The sequence below is a fragment of the Cebidichthys violaceus genome, unplaced genomic scaffold (assembly GCF_023349555.1).
Source record: "Cebidichthys violaceus isolate CVI_PGR_0920_01 unplaced genomic scaffold, fCebVio1.0.p SCAF_11, whole genome shotgun sequence".
NCBI lineage: Eukaryota > Metazoa > Chordata > Actinopteri > Perciformes > Stichaeidae > Cebidichthys > Cebidichthys violaceus.
In genome coordinates this window covers 2,157,570-2,185,226 of record NW_027176274.1, presented here as the reverse complement: position 1 = coordinate 2,185,226, position 27,657 = coordinate 2,157,570, and the positions used below count along the sequence as shown (strand labels likewise).

General features: G+C 43.8%; 3 protein-coding genes and 1 long non-coding RNA gene across 7 annotated transcripts in view; 3 read left to right on the top strand and 1 right to left on the bottom strand.

The window, feature by feature from the left end:
• Window positions 1–8,979, top strand: part of hcn5 (hyperpolarization activated cyclic nucleotide-gated potassium channel 5) — a 15,634-nt gene extending 6,655 nt beyond the window's left edge. For all 4 annotated transcript variants that reach the window (XM_068737282.1, XM_068737274.1, XM_068737264.1 and 1 more), the window contains 8 exons: window positions 689–793; window positions 1,733–1,870; window positions 3,183–3,344; window positions 4,034–4,127; window positions 4,244–4,371; window positions 5,015–5,161; window positions 5,244–5,481; window positions 7,226–8,979. In XM_068737282.1, the coding sequence (XP_068593383.1) occupies window positions 689–793; window positions 1,733–1,870; window positions 3,183–3,344; window positions 4,034–4,127; window positions 4,244–4,371; window positions 5,015–5,161; window positions 5,244–5,481; window positions 7,226–7,398 (1,185 nt within the window). In that variant the 3' untranslated portion in view covers window positions 7,399–8,979. The remainder of the gene's footprint in view (window positions 1–688; window positions 794–1,732; window positions 1,871–3,182; window positions 3,345–4,033; window positions 4,128–4,243; window positions 4,372–5,014; window positions 5,162–5,243; window positions 5,482–7,225) is intronic.
• A 5,575-nt stretch (window positions 8,980–14,554) lies between these two features.
• LOC137890191 (uncharacterized) lies at window positions 14,555–14,933 on the bottom strand. The gene is made up of 3 exons (XR_011105274.1): window positions 14,922–14,933; window positions 14,745–14,807; window positions 14,555–14,657 (listed from the first exon to the last, which is right to left on the bottom strand). It is a non-coding gene; the product is annotated as an uncharacterized lncRNA (long non-coding RNA).
• Window positions 14,934–16,037: 1,104 nt separating this feature from the next.
• ska3 (spindle and kinetochore associated complex subunit 3) lies at window positions 16,038–20,874 on the top strand. The gene is made up of 11 exons (XM_068734312.1): window positions 16,038–16,238; window positions 16,324–16,385; window positions 16,753–16,915; window positions 17,459–17,918; window positions 18,007–18,068; window positions 18,174–18,376; window positions 18,481–18,672; window positions 18,924–19,106; window positions 19,229–19,308; window positions 19,634–19,761; window positions 20,006–20,874. Exons 1-11 carry the CDS (start codon window positions 16,121–16,123, stop codon window positions 20,161–20,163), a joined length of 1,809 nt encoding a protein of 602 aa, XP_068590413.1. The 5' UTR covers window positions 16,038–16,120; the 3' UTR covers window positions 20,164–20,874.
• Window positions 20,875–21,868: 994 nt separating this feature from the next.
• Window positions 21,869–24,803, top strand: LOC137889774 (uncharacterized). Its single transcript, XM_068733803.1, has 2 exons — window positions 21,869–22,083; window positions 23,464–24,803. Exons 1-2 carry the CDS (start codon window positions 21,906–21,908, stop codon window positions 24,801–24,803), a joined length of 1,518 nt encoding a protein of 505 aa, XP_068589904.1. The 5' UTR covers window positions 21,869–21,905.
• Window positions 24,804–27,657: the final 2,854 nt, after the last annotated feature.

The window sequence follows — 27,657 nt, the reverse complement described above, 5'->3', positions numbered from 1 at the left end:
GTCACGCGCCTCATCCGTCCTCATCCATCCGTCCTCATCTGTCCTCATCCATCCTCTTCCGTCCTCTTCTGTCCTCTTCCATCCTCATCCATCCTCATCCATCCTCATCCGTCCTCATCCGTCCTCATCCATCCTCATCCGTCCTCTTCCATCCTCTTCCGTCCTCATCCATCCTTCTCTGTCCTCATCCGTCCCATCCTCTCTATCTGCTGCTCCTCTGTCCTCATCCGTCCTCTCTATCTGCTCCTCCGTCCTCATCCATCCTCACCCGTCCTCATCCGTCCTCTCTATCTGCTGCTCCGTCCTCATCCGTCCTCATCCATCCTCATCCGTCCTCTTCCATCCTCTTCCGTCCTCATCCATCCTTCTCCGTCCTCATCCGTCCCATCCTCTCTATCTGCTGCTCCTCTGTCCTCATCCGTCCTCTCTATCTGCTCCTCCGTCCTCATCCATCCTCACCCATCCTCACCCGTCCTCATCCGTCCTCTCTATCTGCTGCTCCGTCCTCATCCGTCCTCATCCATCCTCATCCATCCTCATCCGTCCTGATCCGTCCTCCTCGGTCCTCCTCCGTCCTCAACCGTCCTCTCTATCTGCTGCTCCGTCCTCATCTGTCCTCCTCCGTCCTCATCCGTCCTCCTCCGTCCTCATCCGTCCTCTCTATCTGCTGCTCCGTCCTCTCTCACAGGAAGCCATTCTGGATATCAAGCGGATCCGAGTCAGCTACCTGAGGACGTGGTTCATACCGGACGTCATCGCTGCGTTCCCGATCGGCTACATTCTGCTGTTTGCGGTAATAATGAGCAGCTTGTTGAGGCAGAAAATGTGCTGCTGCAGCATTTTGTCACTTCACACAAGTAATTATGCACATTATTCACGACTGGACATGTTTGAATTAATCTCTCTTTTTTTAAATATATGCTTAATTAATTGTAATCCAGGTTCATTATGTAAAGATTTAATCATTGTTTTTTCAGAAAGAAGAGAAATATGAATTTGCTCTCAGCAGTAGGCCTGCTTTTTTTCTAAATTTATGTATTTTATGTAACTGGGATTTTGGTTTTGTATCCAGTAATAAGACATTTTCACTTGTCATAATGAACATGCTGTCAGCAGAAAATATGCTGCTACAGCATTTCACCAACTATGAACTCATCATGTCAAACTTTAAATATTAGACACTTCATTAACTGTCATCCATTATAACAAACAAAAACAAAAGCTAATGTTAATCCTCTGCTCTTATAGCAATAGCTTTGTTTGGTGTTGTTTGCCTAAATGAATGTATTTTATGGAACTTTTGATTTTGTATTTAATTAATGATTAATTAATTAAAAAGGATGCTTACAACGACTAGTTATACTTCAGGTAATAGAACAGTGTTCTGCATCATTTGTTTGTATAATGATAATTGAAATAAAAGGATAATAATTGTAGTTATACTTGACGTAATAAAACATTTTCTGTTCATAAAGAACGTGCTGTTGAAGCAGAAAACAGCCAACAGCGTTCTGCGTTGTCTTTACTTTATTTGTTCATCACGATTCATGAATAGGAAACTTATGCAACACGCAGATTCAACGCTGCTTGAGTACAAATACAACAAAATATTCACATGTATTTGCGTAATAATTACAATAAAACAATGAGGGAACAAGTATTATGTATTACTGGTCCGACATATGAAGTAGTAATATGAATGAATAAGAACATCTGTATTTCATTATCCCAGGACCTACATTACCACAACGACGACAACCCGTCCAAGACCAACAAGATGATGAGGATCCTGATGTTCGTGCGGATCCTCAGCTTGATCCGGCTGGCTCGGGTGTCCCGACTCGTCCGGTTCTTCAACGAAGTGGAGAAAGTGAGTTCAGACGAGCGTCTCCAGAAGCCCGACCCTTTGAAACCCAGTTAGCCGTTCTCCGGATGCTCCACCGGACCCGGCATCCGAAGACTTAGAACGCTCATAAATGATGGGAGTTTCTCTACATGCACACTTAGAACACTTCAGAACTCTCTCTGATGTTCTCCGTGGTCTCATAACGAAACACAATATATCTTGGAACTGAATCTCGATGCTGCATAATGTATGTTGTATGTAACTCCACGCCTTCAGCCGTCTTCTAGCTGCAGAACTAAATGGTTTGTTTGTAGATGTAGAGGTGGAAACTCTTGCTTTGTAAAGAGGTTTTTTATTTTTTTTATTTCCACGTTTAAATCTGTTTACTTAACTAATCCCCCAGAAGGCCACATTGAGCTCGCTGCATGTTTTTAAACCTCCTCCTCAATGTTGAGTTAATCCTGGCTAGCTCCTCCGTCTCAGTCTGGTGCCAGCTCATGTTTTGCTCTTCCAGGTTTTACTTTTGCCTCCTTTTGGAATCACGTGATCCAGCCAACGCACTCTCCTCTTCCTTCTTTTCCAGTCTCCTTTTTTTCTGTTTCATCCCAACGTTCTTATGGGCCAGAAGACGCCACAAACCCACTTCACAGACGTCCATGTTGTTTATTACAACCTGGAGTCTTGTGCAAGAGCATTGTCAAATAGATTCCCACATATTTATCATATTTATGGTTTAGTTATTTACCTTTATTCAACCAGAGAAGGGAGGCAAGTCAATACTAGACAGAATAAAACATAGAGCATCTCTAACAATCTCATACATCAAACTACAACATCACAATACGTACAGTATATATATATATATATATATATATATATATATATATATATATATATATATATATAATATTATATTAGCCCTAAATCACAGATTACAAACCAACTGTACACACCGTTTTCCTGTCGGTTTGTTTACAGCGATTCCAGATCAATAAATGCGATGTTATCATAACCGACAGAAATGATGAACACAACTGTGAAAATAACTCACGTTGTCATAAACGTCCTTTTATTTTTACAGCAGGTTAAAGTCATAAAAAGGACCTCAGGTCTGCACAATGAATAGAACTCTTTGATCTCTTGTTGAATTGTTTTATTATTGCTCTCTGTTCCTTTAGTGGAAGATGAGTGTAACTTTAGCCGGTGAGGAAACGTGATAACTTGCCTGAAGATGAAGACGTTTTGATGTTTTTGAGTGGATCTCCTGCAGTACGTCTGTGTTTGATCACCAGATGCCTGTAAAGTCACATGCTTTCTTGTCATCTCCTCCCTTCAGGTGTCTAATGCGAACCTGGAGGTGGTCCGCCTCTTCTTCCGCATCTTGTCTCTCTTCATGATGATTTTCCTGCTGTGTCACTGGAACGGCTGCATCCAGTACTTTGTGCCGATGCTGGAGGAGTTTCCCACCGACTGCTGGGTCCGAAAGGAAAACCTGATGGTGAGACTAATTCACCTTCAGTACACACTGGGAATGATGTCATGATGTACATGTACACAGGTATAAATACAAGGTACACGTGAGTGTTTCCGTTTCTGTGATAAACTGAAGGATGAAGTGTTCCTTTATGTGTTGAATGTTAGTGATAAACTGATGGATGAAGTGTTCCTTTATGTGTTGAATGTTAGTGATAAACTGAAGGATGAAGTGTGTCTTTATGTGTTGAATGTTAGTGATAAACTGAAGGATGAAGTGTTCCTTTATGTGTTGAATGTTAGTGATAAAGTGAAGGATGAAGTGTTCCTTTATGTGTTGAATGTTAGTGATAAACTGAAGGATGAAGTGTTCCTTTATGTGTTGAATGTTAGTGATAAACTGATGGATGAAGTGTTCCTTTATGTGTTGAATGTTTGTGATAAACTGAAGGATGAAGTGTTCCTTTATGTGTTGAATGTTTGTGATAAACTGAAGGATGAAGTGTTCCTTTATGTGTTGAATGTTTGTGATAAACGGAAGGATGAAGTGTGTCTTTATGTGTTGAATGTTTGTGATAAACTGAAGGATGAAGTGTTCCTTTATGTGTTGAATGTTAGTGATAAACTGAAGGATGAAGTGTTTCTTTATGTGTTGAATGTTTGTGATAAACGGAAGGATGAAGTGTTCCTTTAATTATGTTTTCTTTCTCCCAGAATGCTACTGTGAGCGTGAAGTACTCCTGGGGAGTTTTCCGAGCTCTCTCCCAGATGATCGCCCTCTCGTACGGCTCCATGGACGCGCCAACAAGTGAGAATTATAGATTTTTTTGCCTTTGTCTGCCTCTAAAAACAGCACAGGTATCACATTCTCCCCTCAGATATAAATACCCACCGTTTCACACTAAACGGTGTCTTGTTCTCCAGATTATGTGGAAATGTGGATCGTCATGGTCAGCATGGTGTCAGGCTGTCTGATGTACACCGTCCTCGTGGCCAACGCTACCACCATGATCGCCAACACCGACCCGGCCGCCAAGGAGTACAAGAGCAAGGTAAGAACATCTCAGCAGGACACAAGCTTCTGTGAAACACAGTGAAACAGAAATAAGGATTATTTTTAGCATGTTTGGGATACTTTAATCCAATCTAGGGAGCATCTGTCTGTTTGTTCAGTCTTTTATTGATATATTTCATGGATTATTTCTTCACTGCAATACAAGCGATATGACCAAGTTGAATTTTTGTGTTTTGTTTTCCTTCCTTTTGTTTCCTAGTTGATGGGTGTTGTAGGTTGTTGTAGGTTGTTGTTATTTTTCTATTTCGTCTATTGTGCTACAATAACATGCCACTTTCACTCACAAGCGCTGTAAAATGATTTAAATTTTGCGTATGAAAGATCAATAAACAGGGCATAAAATAACCGTAACGTAATTAGTCAGTTATTTAGTTAAACAAGATAACATCAACATAAGACTACTTAGAGTAGAAGACAATCAAAAACTTAAGAGAGGAAGTTTTGCGTTGGTTTTAGGCTTAACACTTAATTTTAAGGATTAACGTCCCAGACACGTCCCAGACACACGATCAAACGCGCAGCTCGATCTCAGCACCGTGACTCCGTGTGTCATGTGTGAATGTTGATGTGGTGGTGGTGGTGGTGGTGGACCCTGAAACCATCCCTGTGACCTCCCACAGATGAGCCGTCTGGAGCACTACATGACCTTCATGAAGCTCCCACCGGAGCTGCAGCTCCGCATCACCAACTACTACCAGGCTCGCTACGGGGGGAAGTGGTTCCAAGAGAAGGACGTCATGGACACCGTGTCCTCTGCACTCAAAGAGGTACAGCTCGGACCTCCCCGATGTCCGTTCGTCTTCTTATTTATTTACTTAATCGTACGTATTTTTTGAATTCATTCTCCAGCAAATCCTGATGGTGATGTGCAGCCGGCTGCTCAGAAAAGTGCCGATGTTTCAGACCAGAGAGGAGAACTTCATCAACGCCGTCCTCTTCAAGCTGGAGTACGAGGTTTTCCTGGAGGGCGACGCCATCGTCCGGCAGAACGTCCCGGGCGACCGCATGTTCTTCATCGACCACGGCCAGGTCCTCATGGAGACCGACTCCTACGATAGGGAGCTGTGTGACGGAGACTTCTTCGGGGGTGAGTTGGATTCACGTCTGATTGGCGGGTATCTGGGATTGTATCTGATCTGATCTGAATCAGTATCAGTTTAATGTACGCTATATTTATACTCTCAAACCAGACTCCATTCACAAAAACTGTATTTCTACCTCTCACAGAACACAGGAGCCTCTGGTCTACTGCTGCCTCTATCGGTTAGTTAGTTAGTTAGTTAGTTAGTTAGTTAGTGTTATTGTGTGGCTTTGGTGCCTTAGATGTTTAGTTCAGATTCACTAAAGTCACACAATAACACACACTAACTAACAGATGGAGGCAGCAGTAGACCAACAGCTCCTGTGTTCTCAGAGGTTAAATCACTGTTTTTGTCAATGGAGTCTGGTGTCTTTGTAGAGAACATAGATAACAGCTTCAGTTCCTCGTCAGAAAGTTAAAGAGGTGAAAACATTCTAAATAGAACGTTCACTTAAACTGATATTGATTCCTTTAGGAGTCTAAAACACAGCAGAACATTACTCTGCTGTTGTTCTGGTTCTCCTGTCTGTTTCTATACTGTAGTAGAACCTGAACACAAACACACTGCTAAACATCACTACAAAAATAACCTCTCAGTGACATCTGTTTCACCTGAAGCTAAAGTACAATAAGTACACAACAATGCTGTTTAAGTGTTACGTAACGAGTTTAATGAATGGAAACGATCAAAAGTGCTTTTATGTACATTATGCTGCATTGGGGGACTTTTTATGAAGCAGTATCACAATAATAGGTTGTTCTTTCAAATACCTGCTGGTTTATTCAGGATAATACTGGGATTAGATCACTGGAGGCTTAAATTTAGGGGGTTGTTAAATTAATAATCATATTAACCTCTGTATTGAGAGATGGAAACATACGTTCTTTGTCCAGATTTTGTTTTAAATATCTGCCTCTGTCAAAACGTTGACGGCGGTTTAGTGTGGCGGTTCTGCTGGATGGTATGCTGCCGTCTCTCTCTTGAGAAACATCGTGCCAGACTCCATTTAAAAATCTGTCACTTTTAAGGTTAATCCTCAGACGTCGCCGTGAGCAGCTTTTCACTGGAAGCGCTCTCGACCACAGAAACGGTCCCTGAGAAAACAGCTGACGGCTCGCTCTGTGGATTACCTACAGTAACAGGGGTCGTGCTTCTAGGAAAAGATGTTGCTGTTGCCATTTTTATTTGGGGGGTGGAGGGGGGGGTGCTGACACAGATGTTTCAAAATCTGGACAAATGAAGGAAAAGCTATCTGTCACAAGGTGATTGAATTTACACAGTTTGTGGATGTAAGAGAGGTGAAAAATGAAGTTTAAGCAACTTCCATGTGGACATTTAGTGCGTTAATTACTTCAATTAAGAAGTATTTTAGACTTTCTGATAATAGTACTACTGTGAAATGGAAGTAAGTGATCCGTGGATTTAGATCCAGCTGATCAGAGCTCAGCGTTCACTCACACGTTTATCTTCATATGTGAGCAAGAAGAAGCATTCTTCACTCTAAAAACCAAAGTAAAAAAAAAAAATCTATATTTTCTAATTTGGGGGATTTATTTAATTCTCTGGCTTTAAAGTGGGAACAGGTCCTAATCTCTGCAGCGTTCACAAGCTAAGCAGGCTTCCCGAAAAAACAACTCATCTGAGTCCGGTTATTTAATTTGGGATTAATTGTCAGATCTCATCCCGTCGTTAGGGTCTTACTCGCTCGTTAAGCGCGCTCTTGTGGCTCCCTCTGTGTGTGTACAACAGAGACCTGCGTGCTGACCAAAGGCAAACATCTGGCCACAGTGAAGGCGCTGACCGACTGCCAGTGCTTCTCCCTCTCCTGGGACGACTTTCAGGAGGCGCTGGAGGGCTTCCCAGATGTCAAGAGGGACTTAGAGAAGATGGTTGAGCTCGACACTGACGGCGGACTCGTGTGAGACCGAATGCAGAACTTTTATTTTTTAGGACGGGAGACGCGGACGTTTCCTGGGCGGTAGGGCCGTGGCTGGTTCCTGGCGTGGACACGAGACGGACGCTTTAAAACCACCGATGGAGATGGACGGTTGTCAGCTGTAAGTCAAATAACCTCAGACCTCAACAGTAAAGACGGGTCAAACGTTCGATCTCTGCCTCCTTGTTGATGCTGCGATTTAGAGCCTCGACGTTTATGGAAACGTCTCGAGCGGACATTTTGGTTATTTTTGTAGTTTTGTCATTTCTATCAATGAAAACAAAAGACTAAGCAAGAAACACGAGCAGCCGAACAACAAACCCACCAGCTTCACTTAAACAAAGGCAAGCAGTACAATTATAACAAGGAGACAATTCGTTAAAAAACTCATTTTTGAAGATATGTTTTTGGGGCCTTTTTGTGCCTTTATTTGATCGTGAAAGAGACGGCACAAGTGGAGTAAGGTGGTCTGAGGTCTGAGGCCTCGCTGCTCAGGTCATCTGGGCCCATGTGGTGTGTGGCGCCCCGATCTACTGGGCTATTGGGTCGCCCCAGTTTGTTACATTTTAACAGACCCAGTTCATTTTGTTAAAGCTGTAAATAGTTTAGAGAATATTAAAGAGCCAAGACTAAAAACCAGCCGAAAAAAGCAATAATTACAAATCCATCTGCTGCTTCAGCACCACGGACAGCGTCCTTTAGTTCAGCCAGGAGGCAACCAACGGAGAGAGAGCCGAAAGCTGCGTTCTCTCTAGTGTCCACCAGGGGGCGACTCCTCTGGTTGTATAGAAGTCTAGTCTAAAATGACTCTACTTCTCTCTTGATTTATTCCCTCAGTAAACATTGTAAACATGAGTTTATGATCTCAGTCTCTAGTTTACAGTCTTCTTCAATACAGCATGATGTTCATTTAGTAAAGTATGAAGAAAAAAAAAAACGTGAGGCAATTTTTGGGGGAAGCGTTTACCGCCGCCGATCCAAACCGATAGATCGGCTTCAGCGATGGATTCACTCTGATAATCTACTATAAACAACCAATAATCAATGATATATATGATATAAATGATCTGAATCTGCTTCCTCCAAATCCCCTCCTGATTATCACCTGTTCAAACATCCATCTCAGTCTATAGCACAGCGCTCCTGTTCAGTGACGGATTGCTCACATTTTGGGTTTTTACCTACAAATAGTGATGTAGATACTCTGACGACACTTCTGAACACTCACCCGTCTGATGGTCTGACTTGTTGTGCTTCTTTGTTTGCTGCTCAGTATCTCAAACAAGCAGAACAGAGGGGATGTTCTCATGGACTCACTGAAATCATTAGTGTTCATCGTCTTTGTTGAGAATGTTTTAAGTCTGGATTAAGGATGCTTAGATAAGACCCAAGTTGTATTAAACTGGGATTTCGCTTTAAAGGAAAGGCTTAAAAAAAAAACACACACGTACGTCATTTTTCCTTTTTCTCTAAAATGACATTTATTTGTAATATTACACAAGACATGTTAATGCCACTGTGAAAGCAAACAGAGAATAAAGCCGACGCTACGGCGTGATTATTGAAACATCTGTGTGAGGACAGCCTTCACTCTCATCCCTCATCCAAACACGCACACGGTGCCCGAGGCCAGCCGGTGTTTGTACTCGTAGAGGTAGTAGGAGGCGGGGGGGAAGTTGCACTTCATCTCCATCCTGCCCGGCACCACGTGGACCGCCACGCCGGACCCCAGCCCCTCCTGCAGCTTGCTCAGCATGCGCGAGGCCAGGTAGCGCCGCGCCCTGCCCGGGTCTTCCTCGATGGACGCGTACACCTCCGGCGGCGGGTTGGGGATCTTCCACTCCAGGTCCACGATGAGCTGGTGGATGCGGCTCTTGTCCAGCGACGTCGGCGTGTCGCGGTAGCACGCCACCACGTGGGGGACGGGCGCTTCGGACGCCACAAAGATCAAATTGTTGAGCTGCTGTTGCGGCGCGACGTCCTTCTCGTCCTCCGGCTCCTCGTCCTTCTCGTCCTTCTCGTCTTTCTCGTCCTTCTCGTCCTCCATGGGTCCCACGGCGGGGTGGAGCATCACCGCCCAGCGCAGCCAATCGTAGTTCTTCTCCAGGGTCTTCAGGATGCTCGCCGCCGCCTCCTCTGGTGGCGCGCGGTTCTGCACGGCCTCTTGGAGCTGCTGCCGCACGTCGCCCTCCGCCTGCTCCAGGAAGTAGCCCAAGCAGCGGCCCCCCTGGTTCTTCATCTTCCTGTAGAGGGCGCCCATGCGGTCGGACCAGGTCTTCATCAGCAGGGCCTGGTCTCTGCCCGTCAGAGACGCCTGCGTGAAGAGGCACAGCAGACCGGTGCCCAGCACGAAGTTAATCTGTGGAGAGTGAAGATAAAAGCCTTCAGATAGTGGTCAGAAATAGCTCGTGACGTGTTCCTCCCTGCAGGGAGAGACAGATGCTTCGTTTTGCCACATGAATGCTATTCAAATTAAAGCTTCCATCTTTTCAGTTTCCCCAAAGAAGTCATTTTAACTCAATGTTCTAAACACTCATGAATAACTTTTAGAACCACAGAAATTGTGCAAAATTGATTCCTGTATAACAAAGAATCGACGATCTGTTGAGTGTGTCAGTGGCGTTTTGTTTGTATCCGACCACGCTGAGACAATAAGCAAATAAAGAAACATTTTATTGACGGTGTTTACTCTCCCTCTGTTGACACTAGAAACAACCTGCGGATTATAGAGATGTAGCAGTGCTGTGGTTACAGGTCGGGGACGTTTGGCTCTTCATAGGCCTTGGAGCTGTTTTTGGGAGGCAGGAACCTTGACCCAAGCTGGCAACCTCCGGTTCTGCCGAGTGAAGCCGATACGTAAGTGTCTTAAAGCTGCATTCTCTCTAGTGTCCACCAGGGGGCGACTCCTCTGGTTGTATAGAAGTCTAGTCTAAAATGACTCTACTTCTCTCTTGATTTATTCCCTCAGTAAACATTGTAAACATGAGTTTATGGTCTCAATCTCTAGTTTACAGTCTTCTTCAATACAGCATGATGTTCATTTAGTACATTATGCTCCATTTAGAGTCAAACACACCATAAAGAGGGGATGATTTAGGGGCGGGGCTACACAGTGATTGACAGGTCTCTACCAGAGACGTATAGAAACCTCATCATTACAGCAGAACAGAGGCTGGTTCTGACTGTTTGGACTCACTCTCTCAAAGTGAAGTGAGCCCTGTGAGATCCAAGACCTGCAGAGCCGTTGGAGACGTTACAGAGGATTTCAGAGAGTTCTTTTATTCCTCATCTTATCGTTCGTGGGCTTTGTCTGATTTTCCCGTGTTCTTATCACCCTCGACGTGTTGACATATGATAAGTTCTTCAAGGTTATAGGAACACGGCTGCGGTTCCTTTGCTCAACAAGGTCTGGTTCTCCGGTCTGGAGTCCACAGCGGTGACTTTGATCACTAGATTCCCCTCAAAGTATAAAACACACACTGTGGATTTCTCGGCTCGTGGCGCAGGATGAAGCTCGGCTGGTTATTATCGAGTTTGTTCACTTTGACTGCACAGGGAAGGAAATTATGTTTTTTACTCCTCGGTGCCTTTATGCAGCCGAAAATAGAACGACTCAAACTAATCACTCGTTCAGCACCGGTTTGAAGCAGAAATTGCTTCAGCGCTGAGGCGAATCATGAGAGTTCTCAGGAGGAAAACCACGTCTGTCTTTAGAACAGGAGCGGTGCTGAATGACTTTCTTACTTCTTTAAATGTCCCTGAAAACAATGACACATACAGGGATGAATAAATCAACCAAATCAACAACTTTAGACGTTCTTCTGTGAAATAATATTGATGAAGAGACGCTATTTGAAACTTTGAGTAGCAGACAACAGAATATGAGACAACAGGCCCCGGTTGTGTGTCTCTTTGTGGACGTTTTGAGTTTCTTTTTAGCCATTTTGTGTCTTTTTGTAGTCAATTTGTGTTCTTTTGTGGCCATTTTGTGTCTTTGAGGACACTTAATGTCTCTTTGAGGACATTTTGTGTCTTTGAGGACACTTTGTGTCTATTTGAGGACACTTTGTGTTTCTTTGAGGACATTTTGTGTCTTTGGGGACACTTTGTGTCTCTTTGTAGTCAGATTGTGTGTCTTTGAGGACATTTTCTGTCTATTTGAGGACACTTTGTGTGTCTTTGAGGACACTTTGTGTCTCTTTGTAGTCAGATTGTGTGTCTTTGAGGACATTTTCTGTCTATTTGAGGACACTTTGTATATCTTTGAGGACACTTTATTTCTCTTTTAGGACACTTTGTGTGTCTTTGAGGACATTTTGTGTCTCTTCGTAGTCGGTTTGTGTCTCTAGTTGTAGTTGATGTCACATATAGAGTTTAATAAATGCTGGTTGAAGGTCAGGCCCACACATGTGTTTAAAAGATAATCATTTTACATAACGAGTGACATCAGTATCTATTAAGGTCCAGTTATTCGCATGTGTGTCTTGCTCAAGGGCACTAGGGCAGATGGAGTCATGGAAGTTGACCATCCGGTCACTCGGGGTTATTTTGGTCAATTTAACATCCGAAATAAAAGAGAAAGCTCCATTTGACCGTATGCAAACACAGGGCAACATGTGCGCTCAAACGTGTCACACGGTAGTCACAGTTATGTAACGCTGCTGCTTTCAAACTCCTGTTTTAAAGTGGAGTTTAAAACCCGAGCAGCTCCTTCTGCTGGATGATGAAGTTTGCTCCTGGACCAGGAGGAGAAAGAGAGTTTGCCAACTCAGCACACAGAGAAAGACAACAGAAGGTCACAGCTCTGCTGGATTAAATATTCAGTTTATTTTCATACCAGGAAGATGGATGCAGCGTGTGTGTGTGTGTGTGTGTGTGTGTGTGTGTGTGTGTGTGTGTGTGTGTGTGTGTGTGTGTGTGTGTCCCCCACAGGACCTCCATGTTGTTCTTTTCTTCTTTTCTGTTAAATCTATCTCTGTGGTCTGAGAGCTGCATATTTAATCCTGTACAGCTGTGTTCCTCCATGCTTTTCTTGTTCTTATACACTTCAGGGAAGATTCACTTCATTTGCATTATATTTGATGAAGTGATGTCTGACGTTCAGCTTCTTAATACTTCTTAATACTCCTTCATGTATTTTTAGAGTAAACTGTATATCAGTGGGACGTGCAGCTGAAAAGGAGTTTGTCCGAATGTCCTTCTGCTTTCTGTCATTTTTCCTCCTCGTGTGCGTGTGTGTGTGTGTGTGTGTGTGTGTGTGTGTGTGTGTGTGTGTGTGTGTGTGTGTGTCAGATTGCTGCGTCATCTCAAGCTTCCTGCAGGAGTGTGTGTCCTTGTATAATGAGTTGTGAAATGAAACTTTTAATGACCCCCTGCAGGGAGACAAGTTGAACACAGAGACCCCCCCCCCCCCCCCCCCCCACACACACACACACACACACAGAGACCCCCCCCCCCTCCACCTTTTCCCACCGACCTTGACGCAGAACTCCCTCAGCTCCCAGCGTTTGGGCTTGCGGCTCAGGATGAGCTCCTCCAGCAGCGTGGGCTGGTCGGTGAGCGCCGACACGCCCATCAGGCGGCTGTAGAGCGCCGTCAGCTGCCGCTCCAGCCGGTAGTCCTGCACGTACTGCAGGAACACCTCCGTCTCCTTCTTGGTGAAGTCTGACTGGGCCCTCACCTGGAACAAGCCGGGGCGAGAGAGGCTTCATTTGTACGTTATTGACAGTTACGTGATTTATTCCGTGTAATAAAGTGACGCCAAAGCAACAATTTTAGAAATTTTTGTATGACGGAATATTAATAAATAACTGTAACTACATATAACCTACAACAGAATATGTCTCGTGGTCAATCTTTATCTTTGTGATCGTTTTATGTCCCTTCTTTGTAGTTTTATTTTTATTTTTTGTGGTCCTGTTGCGTCTCTCGTAGTCATTTTGTGTGTCTTTGTGGTCTTTAAGTTGTATTATGACTCGTTATCATTGTTTTGTGTGTCTTTGAGGTCATTTTGTGTCTCTTCGTGGTCATTTTGTTTATCTTTTAAGTCGTGTTGTGACTGTCTGTTGTTGTTTTGTGTCTCTTAAGACGAGTTCTGTCTTCTCATAGTTGTCTTGTGTCTCTTTGTGGTCCTGTTGTGTCTCTTTTAAGTCATGTCTTGACTCTTTGTAGTTGTTTTGAGTCTCTTTATTGTTGTCTTGTGTCTCTTTGTGGTCCTTTTGTTTATCTTCTGAGTCGTGTTGTGTCTCTTTGTAGTTGTGTTGTGTCTCTTGTCTATTTAGTTCACTTAATTCAGCTGACGACAGGGAAAACGTCAGCGATGAACTGATATTTGTACCTTTTGAAATAATTAGAGGAAATAAAAAGCATAAGCCTGTTAATACTGACTGGTAGAACTAAACAGATGCTGCAGTCACACATCCGGCCACATATCCACATTTACATAATACGCTTAGGATGATGGCTTCAGTCGCGCATTAGTTCAGGAAATTGGCAGCACGCTTGTTCCTCCTCAAGGTCAGCTCCGCCTTAAGAGCCCTGGACCATAAAAACTACTCGTTAGATTCAAAGGAGCTGCGTGTGTCCTCCCTCCGTCCAGCAGCAGAACACTGAACACTTCATCTAAGACAAATATATTTAAAACTAGAAACCGGAATTCTGATTCAAATTCATAAATCAGTGGAAACAAAGTCCTGAGATACGGTGAGCTTCTGTCCTTGAGCAGCGCATTGAAACAAGTCAAGTGTTTCCTTTTGACAAATAAAGCGGTGAGCTCATGTTTGCTGTCAAGAGTCAGGACTCCAAATTATGATTCTGCATTTTCAAGGAGTTTTTCAAACAGCTGTCCTCTCACACAGCGGATGTTAGAGGAGATGAACTAGAAAAAGTGATTTTTAACACTTTTAAAAGAAAATGTTTATTTTAGCTTTTTTTTCTTACTCTCTCCGAACCTTCACAATAAAACACTCCCTTACTCAGCTGAAATTAGACTACCCTTCAAAATAAAAGCTGCCTCTATGTAAACTAAGCATCCCAGAACGGGGCCGTTTCCTCACCGCTGTGCCCAGCTGGTAGTACACCACGGCCAGGTCGTCCTCCAGCCGGTGGACCTCCTGGTCGTCCAGCAGGCCGTGGCCCGACGCTCCCAGCTCCTGGTCGATGTGGTCCAGGTTCTTCTTGGCCGACTCGCTCTCCTCTGCTGTGGCGCTGCCGCCCAGATAGGAGCAGATGCCCTGGACCAGGACCCTGAAAAAAACATCATGTAGTACAAATGTGACGATTTCTACTTTTGGAAAGTGTAATGTGTTTATTTAACAGCAGTCTAAAACTCACCTCACGGTCTGCATGTAGCCCACTGGCTCCAAGACCTTTCCAAACATCGCCATGGCTCCAGAACTAATACGAATAAATATGAAAATATGAATAAATAAGAAAACAGTTAAAAATGTTTCATCATTATTTAGAAATGACTGAATTTGTTGTAAATCGATGTACTTTTTTTGAACTCACCGTGTTTGTTCCGTGTGCACGTTAGTACTGACCTTCACTGTGAGTCCAGTATTTATACACCTGAAGAGCCAGGTAGTCTGATAAGAGTTCTCCTTGAGAGGAGGAACTATAATCAGTGGGGGGGGGGGGGAGTGAAATGACATTAAACTAGTAGTTTTACTACATTTTGCAGCAGCCGGCTTCATATTTTCACAGTGTTTCAAGTAGTGAGAAATACTTTTCTGACTGTTTTCACAGTATAAATATGTCATTTGCTGTATTTCGTTTCCTTTTTCTTTTTTATATTTAACGTTTGATTATGGCCTATTAAGGGAAGAGAGCACTGACCTCTAATGCCCAATATTAAAATGCTCATGAAATGTAACTTTTCTACATTTACTACTAACTCACTAGTACAAGATCTGAGTACTGCTTCCTCTACTGCAAACACTCAATTATAATTACTTACACAGAAGTTTGAATGATGTTGGATGCCTCAATGCACAACATCTGTTTCCTCAAAGTATAAGAAGAATATAATCATAAACGAGTCATTTGCACTCCTGATTTGTAAAAATAAAAGAAATCCTAACTACCAAGATATCCATTTAGCAATTTTGATACATGTATATCATGTATATATATATATATATATATATATACACACATATATATACACATATATATACACGTATATCATTGTAACTTTAGTACATTTTATGTATTTTTGATTGTAAACTTTAAAAAGGGGATTTTACAATTTTTTATTTTATTTATACCTGCTATTTATTTGTCGGCCTATTTGCGTTTTTGAGCCTTAATAATTGATATGCTTGCCTTTTGTTTGTGTGTGTGTGTGTGTGTGTGTGTGTGTGTGTGTATGTGTGTGTGTGTGTGTGTGTGTGTGTGTGTGTGTGTGTGTGTGTGTGTGCGCGCGTGTGTGTGAGAGTCTGTAAAACACACTTCACAGCCTTTTTTAATGTCTGGGAACGAATACCGGAATTTTAAAAGAAAAGTGACAGGAGGCGCTAATGAGACTATTTGGACATTGAGCGCCTAAAATCCACGAAGAAGAAGAAGATGACGAAGCTTCCGGTTGAAGCCGGGGAAAACAAAGGCGGTAAAAACAAACCGTTTTTTCCTGCCGGGAGGAGAGAAGGTAAACAAACGGAAGTAATTGCAGGAATTTCTTTGCATTTTTATATAATTTATAATCTGAAATGGACCCGACGGCCCGGTTCTTTACCGCGCTCAGAAAGCTCGCGGTGACTCTAGAGTCCGAAACTGTGAAGCTCCAGCAAGTGTTTGAAAACCGGAACGACGACGACGACGACAGCGGTGAGCAGAGACGTGTGTGTTAACGACCACCGAGCCTGTTGTTTCGATAGTTCAACTAGTTTTAATATTCGTCTTTTATTTACAGACTCCACGGCGAAAGCCATTCGAGCATATCACGAAGTGAACTGTGACGTCAGGGAGCTGAAGGTACTTTTTAAGGAAAAAAGTTAAATTATTATGAAAATGCTATTGGTAGCATTTTTTTCACAATGTTTCTAAATAATGATTAATAAATCCTCCATCATAAAAGTAGTTTAAATGTATTATTTGGCCTGTTTCTAACAATATTATATAAATATATTACATATTTTAATCACACACGCACTACAAATCTGTGGGCTTATTAATAATAATAATACATTTTATTTGTATAGCGCATTAAAAGGTACTCAAAGATGCTTTACATGGTAAAAACAGAAACTAAATAAGTAATTATAATATTAATAAATATTGTGTGTATATATATATATATATATATATATATATATATATAATATTTTTTTGCCTCACACAGGGGCAGATCAAGGGGCAGGTTGCTCAGCAGAGAGGGCAGGAGGCCGAGGTGAGCAGCTTCATTAAGGCCTGTCGAGTGATGGAGCAGAAGGTCTCCACGGACATCCAGACGCTGAAGGAACACTGGGAAAAATACGGATATCAAGACCACCAGAGACCAACCAGTGAGTGTTTACTGTCAAGACCACCAGAGACCAACCAGTGAGTGTTTACTGTCAAGACCACCAGAGACCAACCAGTGAGTGTTTACTGACAAGACCACCAGAGACCAACCAGTGAGTGTTTACTGTCAAGACCACCAGAGACCAACCAGTGAGTGTTTACTGACAAGACCACCAGAGACCAACCAGTGAGTGTTTACTGACAAGACCACCAGAGACCAACCAGTGAGTGTTTACTGACAAGACCACCAGAGACCAACCAGTGAGTGTTTACTGACAAGACCACCAGAGACCAACCAGTGAGTGTTTACTGACAAGACCACCAGAGACCAACCAGTGAGTGTTTACTGACAAGACCACCAGAGACCAACCAGTGAGTATTTACTGACAAGACCACCAGAGACCAACCAGTGAGTGTTTACTGACAAGACCACCAGAGACCAACCAGTGAGTGTTTACTGACAAGACCACCAGAGACCAACCAGTGAGTGTTTACTGACAAGACCACCAGAGAATATCTTTCATTGTGACTGTTTCCCTCCACAGAAGCCAAAGATGAGGCGCCAGAGGCTGAAGATGAAGCAGCAGAGGAGAATGAAACTAAATCATCAACGGGAGGAGGAGGAGAAGGAGGAGAAGGAGAAAGCCAGCAGGATGATGAAGGTAGCCGCTCCTCATCACCACCTCCTCCGCCGCCGTTCACCGACGTGCTGCGGACCCCTCAGCTCTCTGATTTCGGCCTCTCCGAGGTGGAGATGAAGCGGGCTCTGGCCGGTTTGTGCTCTGAGGTTCCCCCGATGCCCGAGCTGAGCCTCCCCCACCCGTCGCTCGACACCCCCGGACCCCCGCCGCACATGGCCTTGACCCCCAAACGTGCCCTGCGGATGGACGACGACGAGCTGCTGACGCCTCCGATGCCCGACTTTGTCCTCTCGGAGCACACCATGTGTCTGAACAACGACTTCACGATGGACCTTTTCCGGAAGAACGTTGAGAAGCCCCAAAGGTAGAGCGTGAGGAGCATTACGTGATGTAACATGTGACCTGCTGGCCCGTCTGTTATTTCTGCTTCATGAGCGTCCTCTCCTTTACAGACCAGCTCTAGAGATGCCGGTACCACCAGTGAACGTTCTCATGGAGGGTTTGCACTCAACAGGTATGTTCTGATCATACTCCATCATCCTCATTGTGAAACGTAAGAGAGGCCGATGGAATGAACTGAAACCTGTTATCTCGTCACATTGTTCTTTATTGGCTTCAGCACAGGACTTGGTGTCTCCAGAGCCGCCTGTGTTTTACACTCCGGGGTTCAAAATCAGAAAGACGAACGGCCGCCGCTCCCAACCGGCACAAGGCGACGGTGACCCGGAATCCCCCCCCGGTCAACCTGGAAACCTGCCCTCCACCCCCGAGGTCCCGGCGTTTCAAACCCCGTACATGAACCGCATGGCCACCTCCAGAAACGTACCCAAGCTTAAATTATTCATAATGCATTTGTTCATCCAGAATCGCTGAACTCAAAAATACGTTCAGCTCCAGAGGTTTTTTTAACACGTTTGTGTTGGCAGAGCGCTCGTAAGGCCGAGCCGATCAACATGCAGGCCGACGGCGCCGACCCTCCGTCACCTCGCAGCACAGCGGCCGGCTCCAAGCGCCTCTGGGAATACGACGTTCCGGGTGTGACCGTCGCGGGCGTGGAGGACAAGGAGATGCCGGAGATGCCGAACCTGGAGTCTGTTTTGGGAAATTCTTTACAAACCGTAAGACAGAAGCACTTTTTCCTCCCAGATTAGTGGAACTCAACCTGTGGTCCACCGGGTGGTTTGTCGACTATTCTAATTCACAATGAAGATAAATCATCCCCACATGTCTTTATTGTGGGAGGAGCTACACGCCTTGGTGCACATTTTAATTACACGATAGACCGTCATTATTAATATTAATGCAAACTGTCATTTTTACCAAAAGCCTCTTTTGTTTACCGTTTGCCTGTCTCGTGTTAAACCTCCAGAGAAGTGCCAAGATGCAGAAGAAGACGTCGGGGCATAAAAAGGAGTCCGCTGTCACCGGTCTGGAGCTGGACGGACCCACTCAGGAGTTCAGCTTTGGGACGCCCCGCCTCAGGACGGACGAGCGGGAGCAGAGCACCCCGGAGATGCCCGACCTCAGCTCTGTGACGCAGGACATCTGTAAAGTGAGCCCAGCGTTTACCTCATCACTTCACGGCTTAAAACAGAAACAACATGGAGAGACTTTAAGTCAGTTTGACAGAACATCAGGTTCCATGTTCTCACGGTTTCTCTTTTCACCTTGAAGCTTCTGACCCAGGCTCAGTTGAAGAGGACCGCCATGGCGGTTGTGCACCCAAATGTCCGGCCTTACGATGATAAAATCAGGTAAAAATACGCGTTCCTCTGACCAGGGATTGATCCACGGAGAAGAGTAAAGAAACACAACATTTAAAGTAGAGTCATAAGTGTTTACAGGTGGTTAGTTTTGTCTGTCCTCTCTTTGTCTACTCGTGTTTATTTTCTTCCATCTTGTTGCTTCGTTGACGCCGTCCTCGTGTCATTCACGTCCTGTGTGTGTGTGTGTGTGTGTGTGTGTGTGTGTGTGTGTGTGTGTGTGTGTGTGTGTGTGTGTGTGTGTGTGTGTGTGTGTGTGTGTGTGTGTGTGTGTGTGTGTGTGTGTGTGTGTGTGTGTGTGTCTCTCTCTTCTCAGAGCCGTGAGGTTGTCTGAGGTGTCAGAGAGCGAGTTCCAGAGTTTACCGAAGTACCTGAAGCAGATGACTCTGAACAGCCTCAACCAGGCGGTCCACAGCATCAACGCGTTCACTGAAGAGAGTCGAGGTCAGCACTGCACAACTCTCCTCATCAAAGTCAATACGTCACGGTTATTGTTTAAACAGCTGGTGTGAGTGTTAGGAAGTGAGAGGATTCATGAAGATACGTTACTTCTGTTTTTATAACCACCTCCACACCGATCATATCCTAATGGATGCATCAGAAACAGAGTTTTATCATAAATATTCCAGTTATCTGCTCGCATGCTTCATGACTTTGTGAACCGGTTGCTCTGCGTTGCCCTCTGCAGGACAACAGACGGAGTTTCGGATGGAGGAACTGAGGAGGATTTGCTCTGCTGGGACCAAGACCCCCGTCTACATCCTGTGTCTGACGGAGCTGAGGAGGCTGGAGCACACGGGAGGAGCCAGGAACACCTCCGTGTACAGACTGTGCACTCTCCGCTAGAGGAGGAGGAGCCAGGAACACCTCCGTGTACAGACTGTGCACTCTCCGCTAGAGGAGGAGGAGCCAGGAACACCTCTGTGTACAGACTGTGCACGCTCCACTAGAGGAGGAGGAGCCAGGAACACCTCCGTGTACAGACTGTGCACTCTCCGCTAGAGGAGGAGGAGCCAGGAACACCTCCGTGTACAGACTGTGCACGCTCCACTAGAGGAGGAGGAGCCAGGAACACCTCCGTGTACAGACTGTGCACTCTCCGCTAGAGGAGGAGGAGCCAGGAACACCTCCGTGTACAGACTGTGCATGCTCCACTAGAGGAGGAGGAGCCAGGAACACCTCCGTGTGCAGACTGTGCACGCTCCACTTGACATCCGGACTGTGCACGGTCCGGATGTCTCTACGTCACACTGACGTAGAGACATCCGGACCCACGGGACACCTGGTTCATCCGTCTGTAAAGAAAACTAAAATGTTAATTAAGGTTTATGTCTAGACTGTAAATAGTTTTGATGCACGGTGAGTCAGTTGTACTGGATATATCTCCTCTGTATATGATAATGTTAATAAACACATATTATGGAAAGGAGCTCTCTAAGGCAGTGTATTAGAAAGATATTTTAATAAACTCCAGAACAGCTTCTAGAACAAACAAACCGTTTCAGAATAAATGCATAATGCTGCTGGTATCAAAGTCTGGGATCATTAAAGTCTTGTTATGAACTTATATAATACATCATAATGTTGTCTTGTACATAGATTCAGATTATTCAAAGTGACTTCAATAAATAGAGTAAAAAGTACAATATTTCCCTTTGAGGTTTTATGAAGTAGAAGTATAAAATAGCAGAATATTAAATTACTCGGGTACAATTTTGACGTACTTGTACTTTGTTAAGTAGCCCACAGTACTTGAGTACACGCGTTTAAAGATCTGATCTTCACCACGAGTACAGGTATGTTGTTCCTGTGCTGCGGAGCTTCATATAAAGTACTTTGATTGTTTGAATCTGGATCATTTCATACAGTAGAAAACCTCAGTGTACCACAGGAACACTACAAAAGTGTATCGGTTGACAGTATAGTTTATTGGCAAAAAAAAGTATTTCTTTACTTACTACTCTTAAATTGAAATTAATGAAATACTTTTAAAGTCTAATACACTTAAGTATGTATTGATGCGTGTCTAAACTGGATGTGTAATCTACATACAGTGTAATTTACAAGAAATACGTTCAATATATATATATATATATATATATTTAAATACAATTTAAAAAGAAGGAAAATATTTAAAAATACAATGTAAATATATATATATAATATATTATATATATATATATATATATATATATATATATATATATATTTAAGTACAATATAAAAATAAATATTTAAAAATAAAATGTAAATATATATATATATATATTGACATTAAAACAAATATATATTATTTATTTTTTAAATAAGTTTGACGTTTTTTGTTAATTTCCCTGATATTTATTTGAGCCGTTAGCGTCGTTGCAGCACCGCGTGAGTACAGATCTAATGTCAGTGACGTCGCCTAAATACGGACCAATCAGATCGACGAATACAGAACGACCGTTGATGACGACGCTAGAGCTTTTTTTTCTTCCCCCCCCCCTTGCCTCAAGCCGCGGCCGCCATTTTGGGAGTCAAAAAACAGCCAACAAGCAGCCGCGCGCACACATCCACGCTCCGCTCCGCTCGTGGCCTTTTTTTTTACTATGGTGCACACGTGCGTGGTGGCGGGCTGCAGGAACAGACGGACACCGGGCACTTCTTTATCATTCTACCGGTTCCCCCGGGACCCCGAGAGGAAGCAGCGCTGGATAGCCGCCGTTAACCGGGAGGGCTGGGTACCGAACGACGGCAGTCGGCTGTGTAGCACTCACTTCATCTCAGGTACGGAGACGGAAATAACGGAAATAAAACAAGTATAAAGAAGGGTTTGTTTGGAAATATTTACAGAGAGATTTTTCATTTTAATTTATTTTATTTATTTTATTTATTTATTTTAATTTATTTTATTTTATTTATTTTTGTATTATTTATTTTTGTATTATTTATTTTTCATGTCGATTTTTTTTTATTTAATGTAATTTTTTTTTTTTTATTTTACTATTACTTTTGAAGTTAAAAAACATAGTCCCTTTACATTATCAGAGATAACAAAGATATTAATAAAATATAAAGGCACCATCTATGCTAAAATAGCCTCACATACCCCCCCCCCCCCCCCCCCCCCTCCCCCCTCTTTATTTAGCTAAATCCCCATATTGTGCCTTTGTATTCTTACCACCCAAACCTTCCTCCCACTTATAGACGACTCCTGCTGACGGGTAATAAAAGGTTTACATCCCATAGTTCACCTACCATGTTTTTGTTGCTGCTGTTTACATTCCTCCTGAAATGCACTTCAGGAATGTTCTACTGTTTATGTTGTGATTGTCACGTGTTTGTCGTGTTGGAAATGGGCCACAAGTGTACAATTTTGTTGTGCATAATGACAATAAATGATCTTTGAATAAAGGGATTGTTCTAATCTAAAGCATACCTCCATCAGGGAATACAATGAGCACCTGCCAAATACAGGTACGGTGACACCGGCAGGTACAAAGTCACCTGCAATTTTTTTCTCCATTGAATACAAAACATAAAATGCACACAATTCTGAAAAAAAATAGCATAAACTCTGAGCACACTATCATTGTTTTCACCCAAATAGATATTATTAATCAACCTGGACTGAATCTCTGTATGTTTTTGTCTGCGTATTATTATTAATATTATTATTTCTTAAGATTTCTGGTTTTATTTAAAGGAGCAGCGTGTAGGCTTTAGTGACATCTAGTGGTGAGGTTGAATACTCCTCCCTTTACAAGAAATAATATTAATAACAACATAAAAGTCTGTAAAAATGGGTTTTAAGAAGTCATTTAATAAACATACTATTATTATTATTGATAGTCTCTCTGTACAGCCAGTGTTTGGTTTGTCCCTTCTGGGCTACTGTAGAAACATGGAGGTGTAACACGGACTCTGTGAGGAGTAGATATAAACGACTCATTCTGAGCGAACGAAAACACAACGGTTCTTAGTTTTGGGTGATTATACACTCATGAAAACATAGTTATGATTATTATATTACATTTCTGCCGATAAATCCTCCTAAATCCTGCACACTGGCCCTTTAAATTCTGTTTGTACAGTGTGGCGTAATCACGATAGTGTAAGCGTAACCTCTAAATCCTTCAGCTTGTTCTTCTTTTTGTCCACATGCAGGTAAACAGGTGAAGAATCCTCGTTCTCCAGATTATGTTCCGTCCGTGTTCACGTCCGCTCCCTCGTCCCCGGAGATGAAGGAGCCGGATACTCCGGAGATCCTGGACAAGCAAGAAGCTCGCGTGGAGGCGGCCAACGCCTTGCTGTTCCTGCAGGGCCAGGGCCGGTCCACGGTGGGGGGGCGTCCCGAGGAGAGGGAGCCGGGGGCCGCTGTGGAGGACAGCGCCTCCTCTTCCCCCAGCAGCGACGAAGACGACGACGACGACGACGACGACGAATCCATGAGCGACAGCAAGAAAGGAAAGTTTGCTCATACGTCTGACACGGCGGTGAACTTCGACGACGTCCTCAGGGCCCTGAAGAAGGAGAACCAGACCCTCAGGGAGTCCGTGGACAAAATGTCCCTCTCCGAGAACTCCTTGAGGAACGACGCGGAGAAAGTAAAGTTCTACACCGGCTTGCCAAACTTCTTCGTCCTGGAGACGGTCATGTGGCTGCTGGCGCCGCACATGGACGGCATGAAGACCGCGAAGCTCTCCAAGTTCCAGCAGCTGCTGCTGACGCTGATGCGCCTGCGCCTGGACCTGCGCAACCAGGACCTGGCCTACCGCTTCGGCGTGAAGGTCGGCACGGTGACCAGGACGGTGCACCAGATGGTCAACATCATGTCCTCCACCTTGGTGCCGACGGCCGTCTTCTGGCCCTCCAGGGCCGAGCTGCGGAAGAACCTGCCGGCGGCTCTGCGCGCCTCCCACCCGGACTGCGCCGTCATCGTGGACTGTTTCAAGGTGCCGTTTGAGGAGCCGGTCTCCCGGGTCAACCAGCAGCATCAGCATCAGGGGGCGGTGCCGAGCTCTCAGGGGGCGGGGCCGAGTCCCAACGTGTTAAAGTATCTGATCGGTGTGGCGCCTCAAGGCGTGGTCACCTTCGTCTCCAGGGGCGTGCTGGGAAACGTCAGCGACAAAACCCTGGCGGAGGGCTGCGGGTTCCTGTGCAAGCTCCTCCCCGGAGACGTCGTGCTGGCGAGCCGCGACCTCGACATCGACGACTCCGTGGCCGCCAGAGGAGCCCTGTTCAAAATGGCTGGCGAGGGGGCCCACCGAGGCCCCGAGGCCTCGCCGCCGAGCCCCGACGCCTCCTCGGAGACGGCCAGCGTGCAGAGGCACGTGGAGAGGGTGATCTCCATGGTGATGCACCGGTGCGCCATGCTCACGGGCCCCGTGGAGAGCCCCTTCACCGCGGTCTCCGAGCGCACCTCCAACCTCTCAACCTTCGATAAGATCGTGCAAGTTGCTTGTGCCTTAAACAACCTGTGCATCTCCGCTGCTCCTCTAGAGTGAAGGGTCCCGAACACGCCTCGTGCTCCTTACCGCTGGACACTTCAGCTCCCTTTACCGCTTTGGACCTCGTGACCTTTCTCTCCCACCACGTGATTGATGTAGAAAACCGAGCGTACGTGACTCCCCTTTTTATCTACATCGGTCCAGAAACCACATTGCTAAGATGCAATAACTTATGCAACTCGGCTGCAAAGGATGTCTTTTTTATTTCTTAGTTAGTTCGGTTGGTGCAGTCCTGTCTTTTTCTTCACAGAACAAAATCCCGCAGCAGCTGATTGATTCCTCCCAGCTGTTTCTTATGAATAAAGACCAGAATACACCAAACAGAGAGACGTTTGAACAAGAGCAGCATGCAGAGTACTGCAGATGAGATTTGATATCAATCACTAGGAGATGATTAGCTGCCTGTCCGCACAGACAAACGCACCACCCACAGACCAATCTACCACCAAATGGGTAACGTCTGGTGCTGTTGTTTTTCCCAACAATAGCTTCCAGGTTGACGGCAGACGTCTTCTTCAACAGGGCTTCACTGGTGTACTACTCCTCCCAGAAACTTTAAACTGCTGGGTGGTAAACTAAGAGGAAACGGACCAAAAGAAACAATGAATAGTTTTCACCACAGATGGATTTGTGTCCATGCAGTGATTGTATCATTAATGATGTCAATATTTACCACACTAGTGTTTTAAAAGACGTTTGTGCAGGATAGATTTTGTTAAATCCCAGTTCAGTGTTCTGCCTAAAGCGGTTTAAGCGTTAAAGCATATTATAACGTAGTCTAACATAGATGACGGGGAGCAGGGTTCTATACATATATTTGACATGCTTCTGTCATATTGAGTCAAAGCCTCATCAGGCTGCAAGTGACTGAAAGATCTACGCTATAGAAGGAATGTTGTTGTTTTTGTTCTCAGACGCTGAAGCGCTGACGTCTTACGTTTAATTTGTGACGCTTCGTTCGACGCGTTCTGTTCTAATTGATTGTGACCGTTTTGGACCACGAGCTCACGACACAGAGACGCTATTCTGTTGGTCCCGGTACGAGGCCGCACGCTGTTTTATACCCCAAACACCAAGCAGAAAATACGGGCTTTCACGTAGTTTACACCTAAAAAGAATATTTGTATTCAGTGCGTCATAAAAACAAGCCCCTGCTTGTTTAAACGCGTCTTTAGTTGTGCTGCATTGCTGGTGCCTTAGTTTGTAAAGCTGGTTCTGCTGTTACAAATCAGCCCGTGTTTCCTACTAATATTTATTTTTGCATTGTATAATACTCCGTTATTGTTCACCAAGTTTTACGTGAGTGTACGGAAGCTCATTCACGCCGTTGTGAGGAACAAGAGAGAATAAAATATTGTATTGTATTATAATGTTTTGACTTAGTATCTTAGTGTTTGGACATAAGGATCAAGAGTATTTAGAGAAACTTACTCTTCATTTTCCAGATCCCAAGTCATTATTTTGAGATATTAAGTCATTACTTAATACTTACTCAATATTTTGTGATGCTAACTCATTATTTTGAAATACGTACTCATTATTTTCAGATCCCAAGTCATTATTTTAAGATGCTACGTTATTATTTTGAGATGCTAGCTCATTATATTGAGATGCTAACTCATTATATTGAGATGCTAACTCATTATTTTGAGATGCTAGCTTATTATATTGAGATGCTAACTCATTATTTTAAGATGCTAACTCATTATTTTGAGATGCTAGCTCATTATTTTAAAATGCTAACTTATTATTTTGAGATGCTAACTCATTATTTTGAGATGCTAGCTCATTATTTTAAAATGCTAACTCATTATTTTGAGATGCTAGCTCATTATTTTAAAATGCTAACTCATTATTTTGAGATGCTAGCTCATTATTTTAAAATGCTAACTCATTATTTTGAGATGCTAACTCATTATTTTACGATGCTAACTTATTATTTTGAGATGCTAACTCATTATTTTGAGATGCTAGCTCATTATTTTAAAATGCTAACTCATTATTTTGAGATGCTAACTCATTATTTTAAGATGCTAACTTATTATTTTGAGATGCTAACTCATTATAATGACTTACAGGATTTTCTCTTCAGTCACAGTGTCACTAATGGGCTTCCATATTGTAATAAATGTCCACTGTTAATCTTTAACGCCGTTCATCCATCAATTATTTATTGTGTATCAATTCCAAACGATGTCAAACAATAACACACATGTGCGATCTCTTATTCAGAGACATTATTTGAGGGTTTGCGCTTCGGCTCTGGAACCAAAAACCAGCCGAGTGTGGTTCAGATCGGCCTGCTGTGGAAGCCCAAAGTGGATGTGCCTTCTTTCCTGTTCATGTTCTCATGTGGTGTTACATCATTGTTTGACTGTGAAGTCTGTTGTTGTTGTTGTTGTTGTTGTTGTTGGTCTTTTCTTTTTGTTAAACTAGCCCTGGTGGTTATCACTGTTAATGTTGTCATGCTTCTGTAGCAGTTTGTATCTTTAGTGTTTCTTTTCAGCACTTTCCATTAACTCCCAGTCTAAACACTCCCAGCTTGAGATGAAAGAAACGGATGAACTGGTTCATGTCTTTAATGTTGACTTTCTCACACGTTACACTACACTGTCCTGCTGTTTGTCTTTATTTGTCATGGTCGCATGTGAACCCTCCTAAACGTTTGATTTCTTGTTTGTTTTGTTCTTCATTTTTGCCTCTAGGACTGAATCATTAAAGTTTGGGGGAAGCAGCAGCCTTGTATGTGTTTGATTGATGTTATTTTATGGGGGGGGGGGGGGGGGGGGGTTGGCGGAAAGAAGTACGCCTCCCCCCTCCAAAAAAAAAAGGTTATTTTTTTTGGTATTTT